The 24351-nt window shown below is 42.8% G+C and overlaps 1 protein-coding gene across 1 annotated transcript in view; it reads right to left on the minus strand.

Moving 5' to 3' along the window:
- PREX2 (phosphatidylinositol-3,4,5-trisphosphate dependent Rac exchange factor 2) overlaps positions 1 to 19555 on the minus strand; it is a 320125-nt gene extending 300570 nt beyond the window's left edge. Inside the window, exon 1 of the mRNA XM_066578561.1 lies at positions 19196 to 19555. Coding sequence (XP_066434658.1) covers positions 19196 to 19336 — 141 coding nt within the window. The 5' untranslated portion in view covers positions 19337 to 19555. The remainder of the gene's footprint in view (positions 1 to 19195) is intronic.
- Between the last annotated feature and the right edge of the window lie 4796 nt (positions 19556 to 24351).

Consider the following 24351-nt stretch of genomic DNA (forward strand, 5'->3'; position numbering starts at 1 on the left):
ATTGATTTCAGTGATGGAATTCACGTAATCCATTTTTCTCTTGGACTAGGGGGCCTGAGTTAGAAAGATCGCCACATGTCCTACCGTTTTTTCCCGAAAATAAGACAGTGTCTTATATTAATTTTTGTTCAAAAAGGTTTAACTTTTTTACATGTATAGCTGCCTGGACACTATCTAAATGGACTTTTTAAATTAACTGCTAGCAGGGCTTAATTTTGGAGTAGGGCTTATATTTCAAGCATCCTCAAAAAGCCTGAAAAATCATTTTGCATCCTCAAAAATTCTGGAAAATCATGCTATGTCTTATTTTCAGGGAAACAGGGTATTATTGGGTAACTCTTGCTTAAGAATCACCCATTTTTTCCTATGACAGGAATGCGTCCCACTCACATGTAAGGCCCCCTTCACACGAGGGTATTTGCACATGCTATAAACAGAGAATAGCACCTATTGCTTTCTATGGGTCCGTTCACATGCGCATATTTTTCCTGTGCATTTTAGTCACGCAACCCCCACCTCCCCCCAACACGTTCTATTTTACTATGCATTAACGCACCAGCAGACCCCATAGAAGTCAAGGGGCATGCACAAATGCGTGCAACATAGGAAATGCCTAAAACACTGCATAATTGCGCAGGAAAAAGAGCCCATCATTAGACTAATTAGCTATTTCAATTGGTGCATCTTTGTGTGCAATGAAATTGCCTTATGGGTGCAAAAAAGACATTAAAATACACTGATGTGTTTGCAAAAAAAAGTGCCATTTATTCCACAAAGACGCAGTGTTTAAAAAAAAAAACACAACTCACTTTTTATACTACTCACCGTCTAGATGCTCTCCCTACGGAGAAAAGATAGTATTTCTGACCCCGTCCCAGGCCTCTCACTAGCAAGGCTGTCCTGCTGCACACTGATGAAGGGCAAAAACCCTGAAACAGCTGTATGTACATGGAGTCTGGCTTGGCTTTTAATTCCCAGTCATTGTTACAAGGCTTGTATAAAGAGTCTAACTTTGGCTTGAATGAATGTTGCCTTCCAATAGGTGGCACTCTAGAGGTTTTATTCCATCTCCCTTATTTGCTGAGTTATATTTTTACTTAGTTTTGGGCCTCGCAAGCTGCTTCAGTGCTCTGGTGCTACAGCATTTGACATGTGATGTCCCGTAAACCTGTCACATGGGCTTTTAGTCTAGAAGCCCCTGGCAGGTTTACGGGACGTCACTGATGACATCTCTATTGCATACCCAATTGGTTGCAGCAGTCACATGCATAAATAATCCACTGCAGCCAAAGTAAATAGAAGATCGGAGGTCTGGCGCACGGCGGGGGTGCAGCACGGCAATGGCGAGTTAAGTAACTTTTTTTTTTAATATAAACCACATCCCCCCTCCACTGCCACCAATATAGAAATACTTCTTTAAGATCTTAGGAAACCCAACATACAGTGAGAAGAACATGCAAACTCCATGTAAGTGTTTTTATTGGTCAGATTTTAATTCAGACTCCCAGTGCTGTAAGGTAATGGTGCTAACCACTGAGCCACCTTGCCGTTGGTTTTGATATTGTCACCCATATCGACATGAAAAATACCCAAATTACTTTGGTGTATCCAATACGAATGGACACTTGCTAGTGCAGATTAATAAATCATTAGGTGAAAATTCGGTGGCAGAACTGGTTTGTGGAAGTAACATGTACTCCATTCATTCCAGCTATGGCTACCTAGTGCACAAGAGCCATCAGTAAGTAGCAGTGATGTTCCTCATCCATCTTTTAGCAGAGGTTTGTAGAGGGATCTTTAGGAGAGCACAACTTTATGGGAGCCTAACATGCAACCTGTTTCTAGAAGCTATGTGCCCACAAGTTCATCTGCTTGGAACGATCATTCTTTGCTTGTACAAGCCAAGTGCGGGATTCCAAGGAGCTTTATGGGGCTCTGAGGTTTTAAACTTCCAGATCTACTAAATGCAATGTCATGAGTAAAATAACTAATTTAACTAGAAAGATAAAAGATACTTGGAGTTATAAAATTTACTATGAATAATGCTTAAAGATCAAAAGTTTTTATGAAAATAATCATGTCCCAGTGCAACCCAGGCCTAAAAGGAATGAATAAACAATGGGTGCATATAGTTTTATTGTCCCCAGGGCCCACAGTCATTTCAATTATGCACTGGCCAAGAAGGAGGACTAATGACAAGATATTCAGTCTCCTATAATGGGGAACAGGATGCAGTTTATAGGCACTTCTTTTGAGGTTCAAAAAAAAAATCATCCAGTAAAAATGTCCTGAATCCAAAGTAGAGCAGACAGGCGACAGTAGGACAGGGCAAGCACATGAAAGGTTTTTAAATATTCCACACAGACAAGAAAAATTCCACGAAAGGAAATGACTTATTATGTTTGTATTCTCAGCACTGCTTTAAAAACTACAAATTAGCTAATAAAGCAACGGGAAATTCAGTCTTTAGAGTACTAGTTAGTAGTACTTGCTGGGACTTGCAGTTTCAACTGGAAAGCCACAGGTTTCAAACAAAAATTTGCAACGTGAGGCCTCTTTCACGCGAGCATATTCTCGCAGCTATAGAAAGCATTTAAATTACTAAAATAAGAAGGCAGTGTAAAAGCGCTAAAAACATACAGGGATAAAAACAAATTATATAAGGAAAAGATCAAAACTGCCAAGAAGGAGGCAGAGAGACTGATTGCCAAAGAGAGCAAAAAAACCCTAAACCTTTTTAAAATTATATAAACGGTAAAAAGATTTGCATTGAAAGCACTGGCCCTTTAACAAATAATGCATGAGAACCCACAGAAGATGAAGGGGGTAAGGCAAATCTATTAAATCGTTTTTTCTCAAGTGCATTCACAAAGGAAAAAGTAATGTCACACAAGATGCAGGGGGATAACATGAGAGCCCCCCCCCCCCCCGCCCGCAAACTAAGTGCAGAGCCATTTAAAAAAGATTAAAATTGACAAATTGGCGGGCCCAGATGGAATACAGCCGAGGGTCCTAAGGGAACTAGGTGACATGATAGACAGACCGCTATTTCTTATATTCAGGGACACTATTGAGACCGGGATTGTACCACTGGATTGGCATATTGCTAATGTGATTTCAATATACAAAAAGGGGTCAAGAAAAGAACCTAGTAACTACAGGCCAGTAAGTCTCACTTTAATAATTGGAAAAATATTCAAGGGGTTTCTGAGAGATGTCATCCTAGAATACCTCAAGGAAAACAACAGTATAACCCCTCCTCAGCATAGGTTCATGAGCGGTCGATCATGTCAGACCAATTTGATCAGCTTCTACAATGAAGTAAGTTCTAGGTTGGACCTGGGAGAGTCTATTGATCTTATATATCTGGATTTTTCTAAAGCATTTGACACAGTGCTGCATAATAGGCTGATATATAAAATGAGACAGCTCAGTTCAGGGCAAAAACATGTGTAACTGGGTAAAGAACTGGCTCAGTGATAGAAAGCAGAGGGTGGTAATAAATGGTTGATACTCAGATTGGGCCACCATTGCTAGCGGGGTGCCACAGGGCTCAGTACTAGGCACCATTCTGTTCAATATATTTATTAATGACCTGATGGCACTAAATGGGGTACTGCTAGGGAAAAGTGATATGGAAAAAAGCCCTGGGGGTACTAGTGGATTGTAGATTAAACTGGAGTACTCAATGCCAGTCAGCTGCTGCAAAAGCAAAAAAAAGTCTTGGGTTGCATTAAAAGAGATATAGGGATGAGGGACGAGAACATTATTCTTCCACTATACTATACATGGAATACTATGTACAGTTCTGGACACCGCTACTCAGGAAAGATGTTGCAGTGTTTGAAGAGGTCCAAAGAAGGGCAACTAAATTAATAAACAGAATGGGAGGACTGGAATACCGAGAGAAGCTATCAAAACTGGGATTATTTACCCTGAAAAAAAAGACGTCTAAGGGGAGATCAAATAACTTTGTATAAATACATGAGGGGACAATACAAGGATCTCTCCCAGGATCTGTTTATATCCAGGACTGCGACAGTAACAAGAGGGCATCTGTTACGATTAGAGGAAAGCAGGTTTCATCACCAACATAGAAGGGGATTCTTTACTGTAAGAGCAGTTAGACTGTGGAACTCTCTGCCTGAGGAAGTGGTGATGGCAAAATCCATAGCGGAGTTTAAGAGGGGACTAGATGTCCTTCTAGAGTGCTATGATGTTACAGGATATAGACATTAGGTGACCAGCAGGGTTGTTGATCTGGGTCTCTGAGTCAAGAAGATAATTTCAAAACGTTGATCCAAGGATTATTCTCACTGCAGTTATGGAGTCGGGAAGGAATTTTTTTTCCCACAAATGGGCTAAATTGGCTTCTGCCTCATTGGTTTTTTTTTTTTTTTTGCCTTCCTTTGGATCAGCAAGAGTGTTGAAACAGGCTGGACTATATGACATTGTCTCCTTTCGGCTAACATACTATGTTCCTATGTGACCTACATGAACAATCTTGCAAAGAACACAGAAAACAAAACATCTTTCTCCCCTTGCTGCAACGGTCCTTGAAGCAGTTCTGGGGAGACTAAGGGCTCTTTTACTCTGAACAATTACAAAATTTCAAAAAATCGTTGGATCATGCAGATGTGAACAACAATCATTCAGTGTAAACACGGCCGACAATTGAACAACAAACGGTACTTTGTTTGTTTCTCGTTCCTTTTATGCAGGAATAAGAATAATCGTTCATTCGTTCGCAACTCATTACGTTTAAATAGCGATCGTTCAGTCGTTCGCCCTGAAGGACTGAACAAAAAATGGATTTATCAGCAAGTGGAAATTTTCTGTATATTATAAAATGAACTATAAAACAGTTTGAATAACCCCTTCGGGTTTTTTGCAATTTGGATTGACTTTCTGCATTTTGACGCAAAGAATGGGATGGTAGATATCAATAATAGCCATTTCCCCACTAAAGTACATTCAAATCATGCACTTGTGATACCCAGGCTACTCACTAAAGTTCAGAAAGCATCTCCCCTCTGCTCTGACCTTGTTCTATGGTGGCAAGAAAAAGTGAGTCAACCCCTTGGAATGATCTGGATTTCTGTATTGATTACTAATAAAACATGAAGCTGAACCTTAATGAGTTTCTGTTCAATACTAAAACCAATATTCAGCATTTGCCAAAAGCAACAACCCTGAGTGGATCCCCTTAAAAGTAAACTTTTACTCACAAAAATTTTGTGTGGTGCAGAGTGCTGAGGCAGCAGTAGGCAGTACTAAGCTCTCACTCACGACCTGAAGCCGGCTACCTGAACCATCCCCGCATGGTTCAGGTAGCCGGCTCAAGGTTGACTCAGCCTTCCATCCTTCCGAGGTCGGTAAAATGAGTACCCTGCTTGCTGGGGGAGGTTAATAAATAAATTACCTGAAAGCGCTGTGGAGTAAGTTGGCGCTATACTAATACCAAATCCCTTCCCAATATGTTGTAGCAGCAGAAAAAAATGATTATACTCAGAGCCTGAACATATAAACTACCTGCCTCACTACATACTTTATTAGGAATGGTGGAGGTAGCTATAGCTCCATGTACCCCTGAGGACGCCAGTTGTCTGGTAAAACATGTCGGGGAGCTCTAGTGCTAGGTTTTGGTTTTAGATCAATGCTGTTGGCATTAATCTCCTCACTACTGATTGTGGTGCTGTTGCAGCCGTTCTGAGGCCTGCACCGGGCTTGCAGGCCAAACCAGGTTTTGGGTGTGCCCTTGCTTCTCCTGGAGCTGAGGGGCGTGATAGTTGCAGGAGTAACGTCAGTCAGCACCTGGTGCTGAGTAGCTTGGCTCCTATTTAAACTGTGCTAGCATTGACCCCTGTGCTGGTCAATGCTTCAGTTGCCGCTGGACAGCGACGGAGGAACACATCTTGGCTGGAGCTCCTCTACTCCAGCTAAGTCCTTTTCTGCTTTATTTGATTACTTGTTTTCACTTTCTTTGGTGCTAGGGCTCCCTTACAGGGACTTGTCAGTGGCCTAGGCACGCGTGCGGGCTCGCACTTGTCAGAGCGATCGGTCCGCCGACTAGGCAGGGCCCCCTCCCGGGTTAGGGGACTATAGGGAGAGAATTCCCCTTAGTTTTATATTTCCTTTGCACAGTTGTGCCTTTTGTTTGTATTATTGAGGTTGCACGGCCTGAGGACGCAACAGGTGCTTTCAGTATATTAGTACCAATGATGCCAGTCAGTGACTAGTGTCATATATGCACTAGTTCACACGGTCATATTGATTTCTATGACTCAGTATGCATAAAACATTGTGCTGGAGTCGGTGGAGTGAGTATATATTGTACATCTAATGTATTTAGGGAGGCAGGTAGTTTATCTGTTTAAGACTGGATTCACACTGGCGGATGCGTTTTTATGGTGGTATTATGACGTAAAAACGCGTGAGCGGGCACACAAATCTAATGTTTCTGCGCCTGTTCCGCCCCCTCCCAATGCAAACAGCAAGGAGCGGAGAGAAGGAGGGGAGGGGGAGGGGGGAGTTTAGCAGATGCTCCACTTTTATGTCCCGGGAAAACATCCATGGGAACTGATGCATTGTAATTAGAGATGAACGAACGTACTCGTTTGGGGCGATTTCGCAATTGAGCACCGCTTTTACGAGTAACTGACTACTCGGGCGAAAAGATTCGGGGGGCGCCGGGGGACGGCGTGGTGGAGCGGGGGTAGCAGTGGTGAACAGGGGGGAGCTCTCTCTCCCCCCCACTCCCCTCTGCAACCCCCCGCTCACCCCTCGGCGCCCCCCGAATCTTTTCGCCCGAGTACTCAGTTACTCGAAAAAAGCGCTGCTCGATTACGAAATCGCCCTAAACGAGTACGTTCGCTCATTTCTAATTGTAAACCAATGCATCAGAGGGGCAGCGTATATCCCCCATGTGTGAAAACCTGGCCGATATACACCTGTGTGAATCAAGCCTAAGACCTCACAAGGGAATGATGACTTTTATGCTTGCATAATATGTATGACAAACTAATTATTTTTTGTCGTTCAATCATTGGTTGTGTTTACACTGTACAATTATCATTCACATTTGCACAATCCAATGACTTTTTGAATGGTAATCGGTCCATGTAAAAGCTCCTTTACATGAGTATATTTGCATATGCAAAGTTTGTGTGCACTAAATGCAGAGAAAATAGAACCTGCTCTCCCCATAGAAGTCTATGGAAGGTGCGCAAATCTGAGTGCGATACACGCACAGATGCGCAATATGTCAAGAAATTCCGTGAAAAAAAGAAAACATTTGGAACTCATTAGACTAAATAGCTATTTAACCCTTTCCAATCCACTGTCTGACCTCTGAAGACATTATGACTTAAGGCTGTACAGCTCCGATGTTGGAAGACGTCCATCGGGGTTCTCTTATTGTATATTGCCAGCCTCTCTGCTGTTGTAGCCTATCCAACGTGTCACCTCATGCAGTACTGGCTTTAGCCAGCAGATAGCGCCGTTGTATAACGGCAGAAAAAGAGTAAGCCCCCTAGGAAAACCAGGATACAAATTGGATTGGAAAGGGTTAAACCAGGTAGTGTTTGTCTGCCTGCACAAATGAACATGCCCTGCCTGCGCAAAAAGTACAGTAAAATATGCCGATAAACATGCAAAAACGCTTATATATAGTGAAATGATATGGCTTCGAGGCATGTGCAAAAACACGTATGCCAATGTGAAGGAGACGTAAGGGTCCTTTCACACCAAACGATTATCGTTTGAACGAGTGAATGACGTCAGAGTTCGGGCAGCCTGTTTTTACAGACAGATACATTGTTGGCTCGATCTCACGAGAAATCGTTCAGTCGTTCACATTCGCTGTATAAGTGACGGAGGAGGATGGAACAAGCGCTGGTTAAACTGAATGATAAGTGAACAAGCCAACAATAGTCTTTAGTCCGGCATAAAATGACCAATGAAAAGTGAACAATTATTGTTGGTTGTTCAGGCGTTGGCTGCGTTTAGACTGAAGACTCATTGTTTAGACTGAAGATAATAATTGTTCCATGTAAAAGGGCCTTTAGAAGGTCCTAAGCCAATGCCAGACACATCTCACTTTAGTTTATCTCTTGGAGGAGCAAAGGATTAAGCACTTTAATATTCAACATGCCTACTCCTCTCTATTCCCACCAGATGTCAAGGGACTGTTGGGTTGTCTCAGGACACTTTATAATGTTGACTTTGGATGTTTGGCCAACTTTAATGTGTGAGTATGGCCAGCTCGACTCCAATGTCCCTTCTTCTAGCCCTTTACAAGTGCATTATGCAGGCTGGAGTGTCTCAGGTTGCTGATAACCATCTTACTTCCATCTGGTTGACCACCATCTAATAACATGTAACTATATGCACTGAAGTGATAACAAGATGTTCTTTTTACTGACCCTTCCATTCATACAAAAGATAGAGGAGAACATGGAGAATAATATCTGTTACCTTTTTACTGCAAGGGAGGTTTGGGGAAGATATTGTGTGACAGACAGATACATGTTTTAATTTTCATGATTGAAAAAAGCAATTTGGTGTCCTTCTGCAGCACACTATAATAACTCACATCTGTTACATGTTCCCTTGTGGCATAAATAGGGCAAACCAGTCCAAAATATGTTTTCCTCATTTTACCTACATTATAATTGTTTCACCCTAGATCTGTAAGTAGTATAAACCATGGGGCTTAATTTTTAGTCTGCATAGTCTGAAGGGGGTTCTTTACTGTAAAAGCAGTGAGACTATGGAACTCTCTGCCTGAGGATGTGGTGATGGTGAATCCGATAAAAAAGTTCAAGAGGGACCTGGATGTCTTTCTTGAGCGACATAATATTTAATGTGATTGTTCTCAGCAAGAGAAACCAAGTGAACTTGTGGAGATCCTACCTTGTAATGGCCAACAAAAATACAAGATATTATAGCGAACTTTCCAACCTACTCAGGGTTCTTCCTCAGGCTTAATGTTATAGTCATTAATAACTTCCGAAGGGTTGTTGATCCAGGATTATTCTGATTGCAAGATTGGAGTCAGGAAGAATTTTATTCCCTTAAATGGGGAAAATTGGTTTCTACCTCACTGTTTTGTTTTTTTTTGGGCTTCCTCTGGATCAACATTGGGAGTAATATGCTGAACTGAATGGACATATGTCTTTTTTCAGCCTTACATACTATATTACTATGTTTAACAATATTAAAGGGGTTGCACCAAGATATAAAGTTGTCCCCTATCCACAGGATGGGCAATAACTTTATGATCGGTGGTGGTTCAACCACTGGTACTCCTCACTGATTTCACAGTGAGCAGACAAGAAAAAAAACCCTGATACTCCAGTGGTATGGATATGGATATTCCTATTATAAACTGTCATCTCTGGAAACCTTGGAAAACATCCTGATCATCTGTTTATACTACATGTGCTCTGGGATTGAGGGGTGCCGTGGACCAGGCACCCCAACGAAGTAAGTCACTGCTTTTCCATATCCATACCACTGGAGCATCAGGGTTTTTTTTCTCTTCTGCTCAGTATTGTCCTTTCGTTCTCTGGTATTATATACCTAGAGCCTCCCCATGACGCTCTCCCTCAGGGATGTTGCTAAGACCAGTGTGAATGGATTTCCATTTTGGATGTGACCATCTGATACATTTATTCTGCTAACTAGGATTCTTCGGCGTACCAGGCTCCCCTTAGGGTCCTGTTACGTCTGGGGTGAGTCTACACCGCCACATTTTTTTATTACACCGCCTCACTCTGCCTATGGAGCGCTACCAATCTGACTTTTTCGGTGATTTCACAGTGGACTCTCTCTGTGAACCCTACTCCTCACTGATCCAGAGAATGGGAGTTCCAATGATTCCCACAAGAGTGGATCGGAGGAGGCGCACGGACGCAGCCACTCCATTCATTTCTATTACATCACCTTAAATTACTAAGTGTGAGAGCTATCATTGAAATAAATAACTTTATATCTTGGTACAACCCCTTCAGGGCCTTTTTACACTAGCCAATAAATGGCAATTTTTAATGTGTGTCGAATGAGATTGGTGCTCGTTTATATTGCCTTTACACAGGCTGAATCCAACTCTATGTGGAACGAACAGTCATACACATGGTTGTTTGTTCCCCGCAGAGTATCATTGCTGTTGGCAGCACATTCACGTTCACATGTGGAGACGTGCAGCCAAGAACAGAAATTTCTCTAGCTGCATAGCTGAGCCAATCAGATGGTGAAGAAGCATTTGCTCGTTGTAAACTAATCGCTGCCCTGTTTGCATGGTGCAATAGAATGTTTTTTTCATCCATTTAACGCATGCTCGTTCATGATTATTGGCCCTTTTATTGAACTATGACAAGTAAGTGTGGGTCGCGCGAATGTTGCCATTCAATTTGGAAATAGTGTAGTCATGCCACACCGTCTCTGTAGAGTGCTAATGTGATATGTGTTTCCGGAGGATGGGGGAGTCATGTCTCCTTAAGAAGAGCAACCAAAAAGTGTGCGAAGACACCTAGGGGTTGAGTAGGTTGGGGGATGGTATAGTCTCTCCCCAAGGAGAGCAAGCAGAAGTTGTATGGGGACACCTAGAAGGTGAGTGAGGAGACTTATAAGGCCATGCCAGCACCTCTGGGTAATTTATGCAAATAAGGAAGATGGAACAATACCTTTCAGCCCCACCAATTGGATGGTAGCATTCCTTCAAATCCATGTGACTTTTTAACAGGTCTTAACAATGATTGGGAATAGGAAACCAAACCAGAAAACCATACACAGACAGCTGTTTCGGGGTGTTAGCATTGTAATATCTGTACATAGAGGAAATATCTAATATGTACAAGCGTATCATTTTACAGAATGCGGCAAACAGCACTTGTTTTATCTGTTGCAATCAAACTACCCACCATAGAACAAACTCACTCAATGGTGTTAAAGTATTCCCGTAAATCATGTGAATTGCAGATTTGTGTGGGAAATAGACTCCAGAACTATTCATCAGGAACAGCTCTATTGAGACCTACTGTATATATTTACATCCTTTTACTAGTCGCGGTTATAGAAGTGTCCAGGATGAGCTTCTGCCCAGGCATGCATGTACCACAGTCATCACACTGTCTCTTTATTCTCCGCAGTACAATCGGCCACTGTGTGCTTTGTGCTACAGGGGGACATGGCATCACAACACTTTCTCAGTCCATAAAACAATCAGGTTGAAAAGGAACCACTGCAAGGTGAAAGCCGCCCATATGTTATAGTATCCACCTGCTTTTCTTTCCTCAAACAATTAAAAGACCGTAAAATGTCTTCTCACTTTCCCGCCCTGACTCTCGTTACACAACATGCCAACCTAAAGGCAAAGATGGGCAACATATTAAGGAATGTGGGGCCATTCCAGGAATCGACTTGACTTTACACACTTGAAATAGGAAGTTTCGTCGACATCTATAGAAAATGCGACCTCTCTTCATACAGCACGGGCGTCAGCTGTTTATTACAGCTGACATCCATGGGCAAAAGCCGCTATCGGCAATGTGGCCGATTGCAGCTAATAACCCTTTAAAGACAGCGGCATTTAAATCCCCTGAACGATGTTCGGGGGTCCCGTACGCCCCCCCCCCCCCCCCCGCGCGCGCGCGTTGAGATCGGGGGAGCCGTGCAGGTGTCACGGCAGCCGAAGTCCTTCTGAAAGGCTCCAGGGCTGCCTTAGGTGACTGCCTATCAAGCCATCCCCGTGGGGGGGGGGGGGCTTGGTAGGCTGTCTGTCAAATTGCAGTATGACGTAATGCTGTAGCATTACGTCATACTGCAGGAGCGATCCAAGCATCGCATATTGTAGTCCCCCAGGGGGACTTGAATGTAACGTAAAAAAAAAGATCAATAAAGTTTTTTTAGTTGTAAAATTTTTGCCATGTCTATAATTAAAAAATCTAAATCATAAAATAAAAATACATGTTTAGTATCGCCGCGTCTGTAAAAGTCCGATCTATCAAAGTAGCACATTATTTACCCCGCACGGTGAACGTCATCTGAAAAAAAAATAAAGAACGCCAGAAATGCACTTTTTTAGTCACCCTGTCTCCCAGAAAAAATACAATAAAAAGCGATCAAAAAGTCATATGTATTTCAAATTGGTACTAACAGAAACTAAAGGACATCCTGCAAAAAATGAGCCCTCCCTCAACTACGTCGACGGAAAAATAAAAAAGTTATTGTGCGCACAAAATGACCGCAGAAAATAATTGAAACAAATTTAATGTCTTTGAAAAAGGAAAAAGCGTAGTATAGTAAGAAAAAACCTATACAAGTTTGGTATTGTAGTAATCGTACTGACCCATAGAATAAAGTTTTCATGTCGTTTTTTTTGCAGTTTGTGCGCCGTAGAAACAAGACGCACCGAAAGATGGCGGAATGTCCTTTATTTTTTTCATTTTACTCCACTTAGAATTTTTAAAAGTTTTTTAGTACATTATATGGTACTTTAAATAGTACTATTGAAAACTAAAACTCATTTAGCAAAAAACAAGCCTTCATACAGCAACGTCGATGGATAAATAAAGGAGTGAAGATTTTTTTAAAGAGGGGAGGAAAAAAGGAAAATGGAAGAAAAAAAGGGTGTCTGCGTCATAAAGGGGTTAAATGGTGAAAATTGGCTTCTACCTTATTGTTTTTTGTTTTTTTTTCTTCTTCTTCTGGATCAACTTGGGGGGTAATAGGCTGAATTGGATGGACATATGCCTTTTTTTGGTCTTACATGCTACGTTACAAGGATACATCCAAGTCCAACCTTACCTAAAGCCATTCTACATTTTTACAAATATGTTATTACTAAACATTTGGTCTATAAGAGTAAATGAAGGTGGCATCTACAATATGAGCATACTGTATACAATGTGCAATGCATAGTGTATATATGCACTTTGCCCACTGTATATAGGCATGTATGCAAACAGAGTCTCACCTGTAGTTGGGGTCCCAAGATCTACAATCAGGGACCAAGGGAATGTACATGACAAACTCAGCGCAGATTTATTGGTTGGTTAGTTAAGGCATATTTGTAAAAACTATCAGAGGTCTTAGGTTTTGTTCACTATCATCATGGCTTTGGTTCGCAACACAGCTATCACTAGCATAACTAACTAGAGACTAAAGACTGGAAGCTAATGTGAATGGAGACTTAAGCCCCATTTAGACACAGCGATTATCGCTCAGAATTTGCTCTAAAGCCATCTCTTGAGTGATTGTTGTGTGTAAATGCGCCCATCTTTCAGTTTTCTGCTGAACAATGGAATTCAGTTCTGCCTGAAATCCGTCGTTCAGCAGAAGAGCGGATTAGACAGACCGCACGCTGTGCTCTGCCGGGGGAGCGCTGATAACAAAAGATTACATTGTCTCAGCTGGTCTCAGCTGTCAGCCCCGCTGGCAGAACAAAGCGACAGTATTCGGCGAACGACGGGAGGTCTCATGCTGCTAATTGGTACTAATAGGCATTAGTAGGAATTAGTAGTTTATGAAAAATGATCGCTCAAAAGCCATCTGTTAAGCGATCACCTTTGTGTCTAAATGGGTCTTTAGGGTTCCCATACACATTAGACTTTAGTCGTCCAAATCCAACAATAATGGTAAGACCAGATGTACGGTGGAAGGTTGGGGTTTCCCTAAGCAGATGATGTCAAGGTAAGAGAGGATCAGAGACATTGAATCACAACGCCTGATCCTTTTGTTCCCCAGAAGATAAGCTAGTACCAGACCTTTCTGGCTGCAGCTTACCTCCTTAAACACATGATCATTCATCCAACAATCATTGAATGCTCCTCCATAGGGACAAATTTGGTTTTGCCCACACTTCAGCGTACTGCATTTGCACTGATCGAGGTGCTTTTACGATGTTTGCACATTTTACTGCATTTTTTTGAGTATGCAGGGCATGTCTGCTTGTGTGCGGGACAAACCCATGCCCCAGTTTAAATGGCTATTTAGCCTAACAAGTCTCAGGTGTGAACTTATTTTCACAGAAATGCGCATTGCTTCACGCATCTCCTTGCGCATTGTGTGTGCGTTTGCGCATCCCTCATAGACTTCTATGGAGACCTTTGGTGTGCAAATGCACACAAAATAGAGCAGGTCTGATAACTCGCATGAGCTAAGAAGAAGTGAGAACAAACCCATTGAAATCAATTATCTATTCTCTGCTAATTGTTTTTTATTTAACAGGATCGTCCAGTTGTTCAGTTCGCTGTACAAATGAATGAAAATGACTGAACCATCTGTGTTTAAGCCGAACTATTAACAAACGAGCCAAAAATGATTTTTATGCCTGCATAAAATGAATGATAACGAAAGAATTCATTCAGTTATTGGCCGTCTCTACACTGAACGTTTACTGTTCAAATTGTATGCGAGTGTGATACGAGGTTTCCCATTGAAATAAATAGAAAACACTTCCGATCCTCTATCGCATTTGCAACTCGCACAAGAGGATTGGAATCTCACAGAAAATCACCTTGCATCCGCAGGTAAGGCACAAAGCGCCTTGCATCCGCAGGTAAAACACACTGAGCTTCTCAGCCCTATATCGCGCTTGCCTGTGTCTAGGAAGCCTAAGGGCTTTTTAGCCAGAGAAATTTGCTCAGGTAGATGGGCGCCAATCAACGAGTCTGGCACTTGTCTACCGGCCTTTACACATGCCAATTCAGACTCTATTAGGGAACGATCTTCTGGTCATTCGTCTCCATAGAGTTGATACATGTGGGCGGCACATCTTATATAGGGAGATCTGCAGCCGACCAGCAAGCACTTTTATAAAAGATATGATTAGCCAACGAACTGGAGCCTGTTTTTTGGCTAGTCATTTGTCCTTTAACTCGGCCTGACTATTAAGCCAAACAAAGATTCCGGCAAATGTTTTTTTCCTGAAAATTGGCCTGTTTAAAAGGGTATATTTATCGCTGACAATCATGCCCATAATGGAAGTATTTCCAGTTTTGAGACAGCTGGACCAATCAAAACGACAGAACCAGCCAAGCGGAGCTTTTCCTATAATTCCTTTAGAAGTGCACTGGAGTTGGGAAAACAGCGTAGCTATCAGGACTGGTGGCTCGCGGGTCCCTCGCTCCCTCACCACTGGTCCTGTCACACGGGCTGCTGCCCCGTCCTCGGTACTATGGCTGCCCGGCACGTGTCTCCTGTCCTGCCTCCTGCAGGGCTGGGGGCGGGTTCCCCAGTGCTGCTGGGTGCTCTCAGCTTCTGTCAGACTCCCCGCCCCAATCAGCTGCTGGGGCGGGAGCTGTGACGGCATTTGAACCTGCTTGTGTCTGCAGACCAGTGCCAGTGTTAGTTTGATCTTCCTGTTACACCAGCGTACTTCTTGTTGTGACTCCTGACTTTTGACTCCCTGTTTTTGGACCTGATGTTGCCTTTCCCTGACCCTCTTGTACCGTGTACCCTCTCGGTGCCGACCCAGATAGTCTGACTCTCCTAGCTGTTGTTTGTTCCAGGGTTGCAGGTATTATCAGGGACCTCCAGTTTCCCAGACCCCGAGTCCTGACAGTAGCATAGTGATCTACACTGATCCTGGAACTCCTATAGAAGTAGACTAGAGTTGGGTAAATAGCGTAGAACAGTGATCTACATTGATCCTGTAATGCAAGTGCTGAAGAAAAACCCTTATGCGAATTACAGAAAAAGTACAGCACCATTTGCTTGGCTGCTTCTGTAACCCCTGACCACCCCCATGCGTCCGTCCGTCCGTCTGTCCGTATAAAGTCGGGGTGATCAGGCTCAGTTCTGTAGGTAGGAGCAGTTCCCAGAGATGGAATCCTGTGCATATGCCATAAAACCCCCAGATGGGATTACCTCTTTAAATTCACTACATTTAGTTTTCAAATAATTACTAAGAGATACATCAGACAAGGAATACTAAATAATATCAGCAGCACTCAGAAAAACCATTTGATGTGAGACGGGTGTAGAATAAGGTCAGATATTGTATAGTAGGACCCTAACATAATTGTTATTTATGGCATCTATTCCACACCTCTGCCCAACCCTTCAGTCATCCACAGCGAATAGATATCATTTAAGCCACATGGTGATTTTATCTGCAATAGGGGTCACATGACTAAAGATGACCATTTAGTACTGCGACATCGCATGGCCATTGACCTAAATGGAGTCACAGTGTGAGTTACAAGTTGCTGCGCCTGCAGCAGGCAGCCAGGTAGATCTCTGTAATGCTCTGCCTCTATTGGGACAACTGTTGGACACTTAAGCGCCCAACAATCATCCCATGCAAAAGGACCGTAAGGGATCATTCACACGGGCGTTTGCAATATGGGTTATTTTTGTAAACCAGACCAATTCTACTGCGTGTATGTACGTGTTGCATGGGATTTTGTTGCGTATGTCGATTTTATTTTCTCCGTGTGTCATCTGTATCTTTGTGCACCAATGAGCCCCATAGAGGTCTAAGGGAGGTGCACAGACACGTACATCTGCACGTGCGGGTATGCACAAAATGCTGCGCATACCTGCACTCACTGGCATTGCGTTGGCTAATTAGCCATTTAAATCAGAGTGCGGTGATTCCCCTTTTTGGGTAGCTGTGCAAGTGCTCATATTGCACAGGAACTCGTCTGATAAAACCCTTGGGCCCAATGTCCACAGGCGGATTTGATTTGCGGAATCCACACAGGTCACCCACGTGAAAGATCCGCAAATCAAAGTGCCCATAGGGAAGCATTGGCATCTGCAACTTAATTAAAGTAAGTGGATTTGATTTGCGGACCAGTTTGTGCAGGAAGCAAATCGCATCGTGCTCCATTTCAGTGCGGATTCCATTTCAGTGCGGATTCTCAATAGAAGTCAATGGATGCAAACGATCCGCAGTGCACCTGCAAATACAATTACAGATGCACTGCAGATTAGAAGGTTAAATTCAATTATGGAGGTGGGGAAAAGGCTGGAAGGCGAGGTTGCAGATTTTTTTCCGCGTGGATGATCCGCAGTGCATCCACGTACATCCATGCGGAAAAAACATTACATCCGCGATCTCTTGCAAATGGTTTCCACAGGTCTCCCGCTGCTGAAATCCACATGCGGAATCTGATCCACCTGTGGACATGAGACCTCAACATAATATTGGTCTACGTAAATAAAAAAAAATGCATGTCTGAATATTACAATTTACTTCATGAGTCCATGAAACGTCTGCATTCAGGCAACAACAAATACAGGCAGCACATGGACAGAAAATACGCCCTTGTGAATGAGCCCTAAAGGATGTATTTACACTGGCGATATACCCTTATGACTTCCATCTGAGGGCGGCTGCAGACGTGCATATTGGTGCATTGTACTGTACTTTTTTGCACATGCAGGGCCCGTTCATACGCCGCACAACACATCCCGCCATGATTTAAAAAGCTATTTAGCCTGATAAGGGCCACATGTGTTCTTTTTTTCATGGAATTGCGCCTTTCATTAGAAATAGCGTGCACATTTCTGCACCTCCTATAGACTTCTATGGGAACCGCTGGTGCACAAATCCACAGGAAAATAGAGCATGTTCAATTTTTGGCGTGTGTACAAAATGTTCGCAAATAATGTGAAGGCGCCCATTGACATCAATGGGTTCTATTCTCTGATTCTTTGTGTATTGCGTGCATATACTTTGCGCGCGCAAATACGTTCTTTTGAAGGAGCTCTGACTGTGATATGGATATAACTTGCATGGGAAAATAACCCATAGATTTCAACAGGGTAACACATGAGCGAATTTTCTCTTGGACCAAGATTCCGAAATAGAAAAATTAACAGCATGTCCTTTTTCTACATGCAAGAAATATAGGGCAGAACCTAACTTGCCACTTTTTTTTTTCAAACTTGTGTGCAATAGCGTGGAGTTTGAATAGTCAAAAAAACCCCTCAAAACACTGGTTCATGCGCTAATATGCTCCGTAGTGGCGAGCGTATTAGCACATGCGCCTGTCTGTTTAAGCCTTCAGGCTGGATTCACACGAGCATATACATATTTGCACACTCATTTGTGCCGCATTTTTGCATATTGCGTTTTTACTGTACTTTTTGCTAGCACAAGTTGCGCGCAATTGTATGTGTGCAAAAAAAAACCACACCGATTTTCTCAGCCCTTGCAATGGCCAATTACTTTGATGACTTCAAGATGTGTTCTTTTCCTGCACAAACGCACAGGAAAAATCGAGCGTGCACACAAAATACACGCTGAAATCAATGGACTCTATTTCCTGCGTATTGTGCGCAGAATCTTCACTCGCAAATACACCCGTGTGTCACAAGCTTTACACCTAGATTTGGACTGACCACAGAAGGGATCAGTATGGTCCTTTGGCAAGTTCAGGCTAGATATACAGAGGGAACTAAGAACTTTAGTTGAAAGTATCTCTCTTGTTTGAGTTTGTGCCGATCCTGCAAACTATGTTACAAGTTGTATCTATTTAGATTATAAATGTAAACATAAAGTATCTAAAAGTATACACAGTACATACTAGATAGATATGAGATAGATAGATAGATAGATAGATAGATAGATATGAGGCAGATAGATAGACAGATGTTTGATAGATAAATGATAGATAGATATCAGATAGATAGAGAGATATTAAATAGATAGATATGCGATGGATATGAGATAGATAGATAGATAGATAGATAGATAGATATGAGATAGATAGATATGAGAGAGATAGATAGATAGATAGATAGATAGATAGATAGATAGATAGATAGATAGATAGATAGCAGATAGATAGATAGATAGATATCAGATAGATAGAGAGATATTAAATAGATGGATATGCGATGGATATGAGATAGATAGATAGATAGATGATAGATAGATAGATAGATAGATAGATAGATAGATAGATAGATAGATAGATAGATAGATAGATAGATAGATGATAGGAGATAGATAGAGAGATATTTATTAGATAGATATGAGAGAGATACATAGATCATGATTATCACCCTTGACTGCAGTTTTACATAATATGCATAATTCCATCTAATGATCCCTCCCAGCACGGGAGATAATTATTCTGCCCTTTCTATTGTTGTGGTTTCTTTGGTGCTTTCCAATAATCCAGTTACTCAGGATGACTGAGCAGTGATAGAAGACATCCCCTCCCCCCTCACTACTCACCGAGACAAGGAACTCCAAGGTCCCCACATAGTCCCTCTCAGTCTTGAGAAGTTCGCTGAGCACACACACCCTGAGCCGAAGATGCCTCTCCAGGTCCTTGCTGCTCTCAACCTTCCCATCTGATTTATGTTCCTCTGTCATTTTATATCCCAGGACTCACTGATCCTCCAGATATCACTTATCTCAAGGCAGAAAAGTTCTCCAGAGTTTAGGTAGATCCTCCTAGATTAGTGCTGCTGACTCCTTAAGATGCATGCTCATCTTGCTCTAATCAAATACAATCACTCCAGATGTAACATAGGAAAGTTTCTCTCTGCCTGCAGATCTCCACTCAGAGGTTTGGGAGCAGAGCAAGTAATTTGGACATTAATCAAAAGATTGTCTCCATGTGACTCCAGCCCCTTCATCCTGGTACCAGCCCCCATCACCCACCCTCTGCTCCTGTGTTGTCCCCTCCTTCATCCTCCAATGAATGGCAGGAAAGAGAGCAGAAACCTTGGGAAGTAAAATGTGCCAACAATGCCCGTTCTGCACAATCCCAGAGCACAGTGCTAACAGGGGGCATGGGTGTCAGCAGCTTAGGTCCAAGTGTGGGGCAGAGCCGCAGCCCTTCTTCCTATAGCATACACTCCATACAAAATAGTTGTAAAAGTTTTGCAGAAGCCTGAGAGTTTGACTTCTCCAGATTCATCACTTCTGCAAATGTCATTTAACACAGGAAAGAAAAGTAATTTGTTGTGTTCTCTGCTCTGCAGTCTTAGTTACCTCCCTGTGGTGGGATTATCCATATATTAGTAACAACTTTACTTTAAAATTGAAGTTTTTTTTGGTTTTTTACAAAAGTTTTCTAATCAGCTGTGTCTCTGGGAAATCTGGATGGCAACTCATCTGCTTCCACAGGGGTTGTTTCCCACATTTCTTAAAATCCCTGAAAGCAAACCTGCCACGGTATACAGTGATGTATTAAAGATACAGTACTGTAGATCAATCATTATACAATTATACATAGTTTTGTCCTTTGGGATGCCAAGAAAGCTGGGTGAGAGAACAATAATAGCAGTCATACTGGTTGTTAAAATTTTAAAGGGTAACTAAACTCTTTACAAACTGTCAGAAGTTTTGATCAATGGAGATTCAGGTGCTGAGACCTCCACTGATCGCTAAAAGGAACGGGCAGAACTGCTCAGCTGAGTGTTGTGCATGCTTGGCTGTCACTGCTAGTTGTATATGGACTCTGCTGACTTTCTATGGAGCCCGTTCAATGACGGAAACGGCTGAATAGGTACAGTGCTCAGGTAAGTGCTTCTGCCCATTTATTTCAGTGATCAGTGGGGGTCTCAGCACATGGACCCCCAGCCATCAAAACCTCAGAAGTTTGTAAAAAGTTTATTTACTTTTTAACATTTTGACAGAAGATAACGACTCTCTTATTCTTGGGTCGGTTTCATATGACCGAGAAACTTGAGTGATATTTGCGCGTTAAGAGATGCACAAATCTCGCGCAAATATGAACTCCATTGAATGGAGTCATACACATGTACAACCTTTTTCACGCCCCACAACGCGGCTTGGGAAAAAAATCTCTGCATGTCCTATCGTTTTGCGTTCCTCAGAACGCGTCACCATTGTTTTAATTGGGACAGTAAAACACATCGCACGCTGTGTAATGTGAACGCGAGTGCGATGCAATGTTTACCATTGAAAGCAATGGGAAACACTTGCCGATCCACTAACATGGCTGTTTTATTTTTTGTAATGCACATCGTTGTCTCTCTTCTTTATATATTAAAGCCATCAACAGCAGAAATTCAGTCCATTCAAGTAATAACAAGAGATTGCTATAATAATTGTGTGAACATGTCCCTAGGTTTGGTGGATCGGTCATATGTATGGAGAACAGGCATTGATCGCACCATCACATAACTGCGGTTGACTGGGTCTGTAAACGGTAACGTGGTCACTGGTCGATACTGTAGGCGACTCAGGATGTTTAGCAATTTTAATTGGCGCAGTTCACAAGACGCTTCAGTCGACTACGTATCAATGCTGGCACTCAACTTTACTAACAGGTCCAACAAGTCCCTAAAGTCCAATAGTTTCCTGGGCTTGAGGTCATGCTGGTTCTCTGCCAGATCAGGCTCAACCACAAGCATAGTGAATGAAAATTGTGCATTTCTTATATTGTCTCTCATAAATCTATACCCAGTATACTCGTCAAATGCTCCATGACTGTCATGTGTTGCAAATGCTGGCGCATCACTGTTACACTGCCAAACACTTTATCTTCACTTTGTTGATAAGTTGCTGTTCCTTCTAGATAACCCACACCAGCAGTGTGGATCGGATTGTACCACAGGATTTTTGTTATTTCACTGTTTACAGGCTTGTTGTCGCTTTCCTCCCGAGGGACCTTGATGAGAGCTGCAACCTTTTGCTCAACATCCTTCAGGGAATCTACAGGAACTGTCTCTACAGGAACTGGGTCAGCATGACCAAACACCAATCGTCTACTGAAGGGCACCACTGGATTGATGATGACTATTACATCTGTTGTTGGGGTTGCACTAGAGAGCCATCCCCCACCTGTTACATCTTTCACACTCATGAACTGGTAAACTCCATCGAAACATGGAGACAGTGGACATAACTAATGGACTGGTGACCAAAACACACACCAAGCATACCTGCACACATAACCAGATGGAATAGTTATAAAATTACAAGGTATTACTTTGTTTATTGGCCAAGAAACTTAAGCCCGCGAGCCCACTTCATGGGTCCTAATTGTCTAGCGGGTCCCTACTCTAACGAGACAACTAACCCCAGGAAACCTGCCTACAAGCAAGGCGATCGTTCCATAAAAGACGGCCCCACGCTGGAACCTAACGACCTAACTTGCCCAGAGATGGTAAACAAATCAAGCAGCACAGGACACGGTTCACACCAATACAGCATGGAACGTATACACAACGAAACGGGACTGTTCACACCACTTGTCTGGCAGCCAACACAGACCCACAGAACACATCGCGGCTCACACCCACAGAGCAACAAGCATGAATGCAAACACAAGGGGGAATGAGGGACACCAGCCCCCTCCAGCCAGATGGCTGAAATTTATATACAACAAGCCAGTGATGATTGGCTGGCTGGAGAATACCACACCGAGCCAGCTCAATCATGCTACACCTGTGGAAATGTGCTCCTGGAAACCCATAGTACAACATACCCCAGAAGCACAACCTAACACCGTCATTAGTTCCTCAAGGATGGCAAGAGGACTGATCCTGTTCTTGACGCCAATTGTAAACATGTTCCCATCTGGGGAATAGGCATGAGTGGTGTCATCACATATATAGGGTACTTGAGGTCCGTAGGCGGTAACATGGTCACAGGTCGATAATGTAGGTGACCCAGGATACTTTGCTGTCTCAATTTACGTAGCTCACAAGAAACTTTAGTCAACCATATTTCAATGCTGGCACTCAACTTTACTAACAGGAAAGTCCAACATGTTCCTGAGTTGATGTGTTACCAATTCTCACTGTGTTGGGCAGAGGTCACTGTCAAAGAGAAGCTGTATCTTTTCAATTGCATAGGAAGCCAGAAATGCTAGAAGTGCCTTTCTCATTCCACACTATGCAGCTGCTGCTATTGCTAAGCAAACACATGGCCTTAGGCCCAATACTTTTATGTTCTCTTTTCATGTGACCTCACCCTATGTAGTGGCCTGGGGGTCCCACAGGGTAGTCATCCAGTCAACAGTCCTGTAACACCTAGCTATGTGCTCCTAGGATGCATAGAAGGTGCTTTACATTGCAAAACCCCTGTTTTCCCCTTTCTTCTCAAATCTGAAGCTGACTGCTTGGCAACAGCTCACTGCTTATTGGCTGCTTGTCATACTATCACTAATTTGTAGAGGGGGCATGGTGAGAGCCAAGAGTGGGAAAAATAGCTGCAGAGCGAGACAGGAAGTTGCAGTGGTTGGGGAAAGTGTGGAAAACAGACAGGAAGAGAAGGTAGTTGTAGTTGTAGTGAGGAGTGGTAGTGAACATTCGTTGGAGGAGGACGTACAGGAGGAGTTCTGCAGTGAGAGCAGAGATATCATATCCTTGAGTGAGGAAGCCAGGATTCACCAGCTTCTTCATCAGCAGTCATGTGGAGGAGAAAGTTTGCGACCTGTTCCACTAAAACAGTGAGTTACACAAACCCGGTGAAGTCAAAGCCAGGGAAAGTAAAGAGGCCCATCTTAAAGTCCACTTCTTTAACTGCATTATAATCTTCCAGCAAGCCCAACAGATAACTAGGACTGTGGGAATTCTACTGAGTAACCTCTACATTCAAATAGAGAGAGAGAGCTTTGAAGATTAAATTGTGCCGTATTGAATTCAACTGTACATGAATGTTTATTCTGCTTGGAAGTACTGTATTTTTTCTTGTATAATATTTTTTGAAAAATATTTTGCTCAAAAATTGCACTGCTTCTTATACACTTGAGAAAGATCACATTGCATGATTGAAACGTTGCTGCTGTCTTTATGCAGGAATAAAGATTTTTCTACATCTTCTTGGCACCCGTGTATGCTGCTGCAGAATTATTTCTGACTATGCGTCTTATACACGAGATGTACGTTTTCGTTGGAAACGATCTGACGAAAACTTACAGGAATGTCAGCTGCAAGGTACTACTCCCAGGTGTGCAGGCGCCCTTAGGGCTCCGCCACACTACCGGAGCAGAGGGGCAGAGCAGCGCGGAGAAGCAGGGCAGCGCTGCGGCTAGGTGAGTAATCCTGTACCCTCACACATACACACACATACACATTATACACACGGCAAATATACAGTACATACAAACATACAACAAAGTCCACTCATCAGCCGTGTCCTCTCAGCGCTGCCTGACCAGTCTTCTGTCTCCTGCGCTTGGTCCCCATAGCAACCTGTAAACAGCAACCTCTCGCAAGTAAGTGGCGGTGCTGTGAAGAGCTACAGAGACCAGTCGAGGAGCACGGAGAGGATGGTCCGATGAGTAAACAGGGACCTGGAGTGGGATTTAGGCATAGAATGGTACTATGTACTGTTTTATGTTTAAAATCTTTTTTTCTTAATTTTGGGTAGGAAAGTAGAGGGTGCGTCTTATGTACAGGGGCGTCTTA

Source organism: Eleutherodactylus coqui, chromosome 9 (genome assembly GCF_035609145.1).
Source record: "Eleutherodactylus coqui strain aEleCoq1 chromosome 9, aEleCoq1.hap1, whole genome shotgun sequence".
Classification (NCBI taxonomy): domain Eukaryota; kingdom Metazoa; phylum Chordata; class Amphibia; order Anura; family Eleutherodactylidae; genus Eleutherodactylus; species Eleutherodactylus coqui.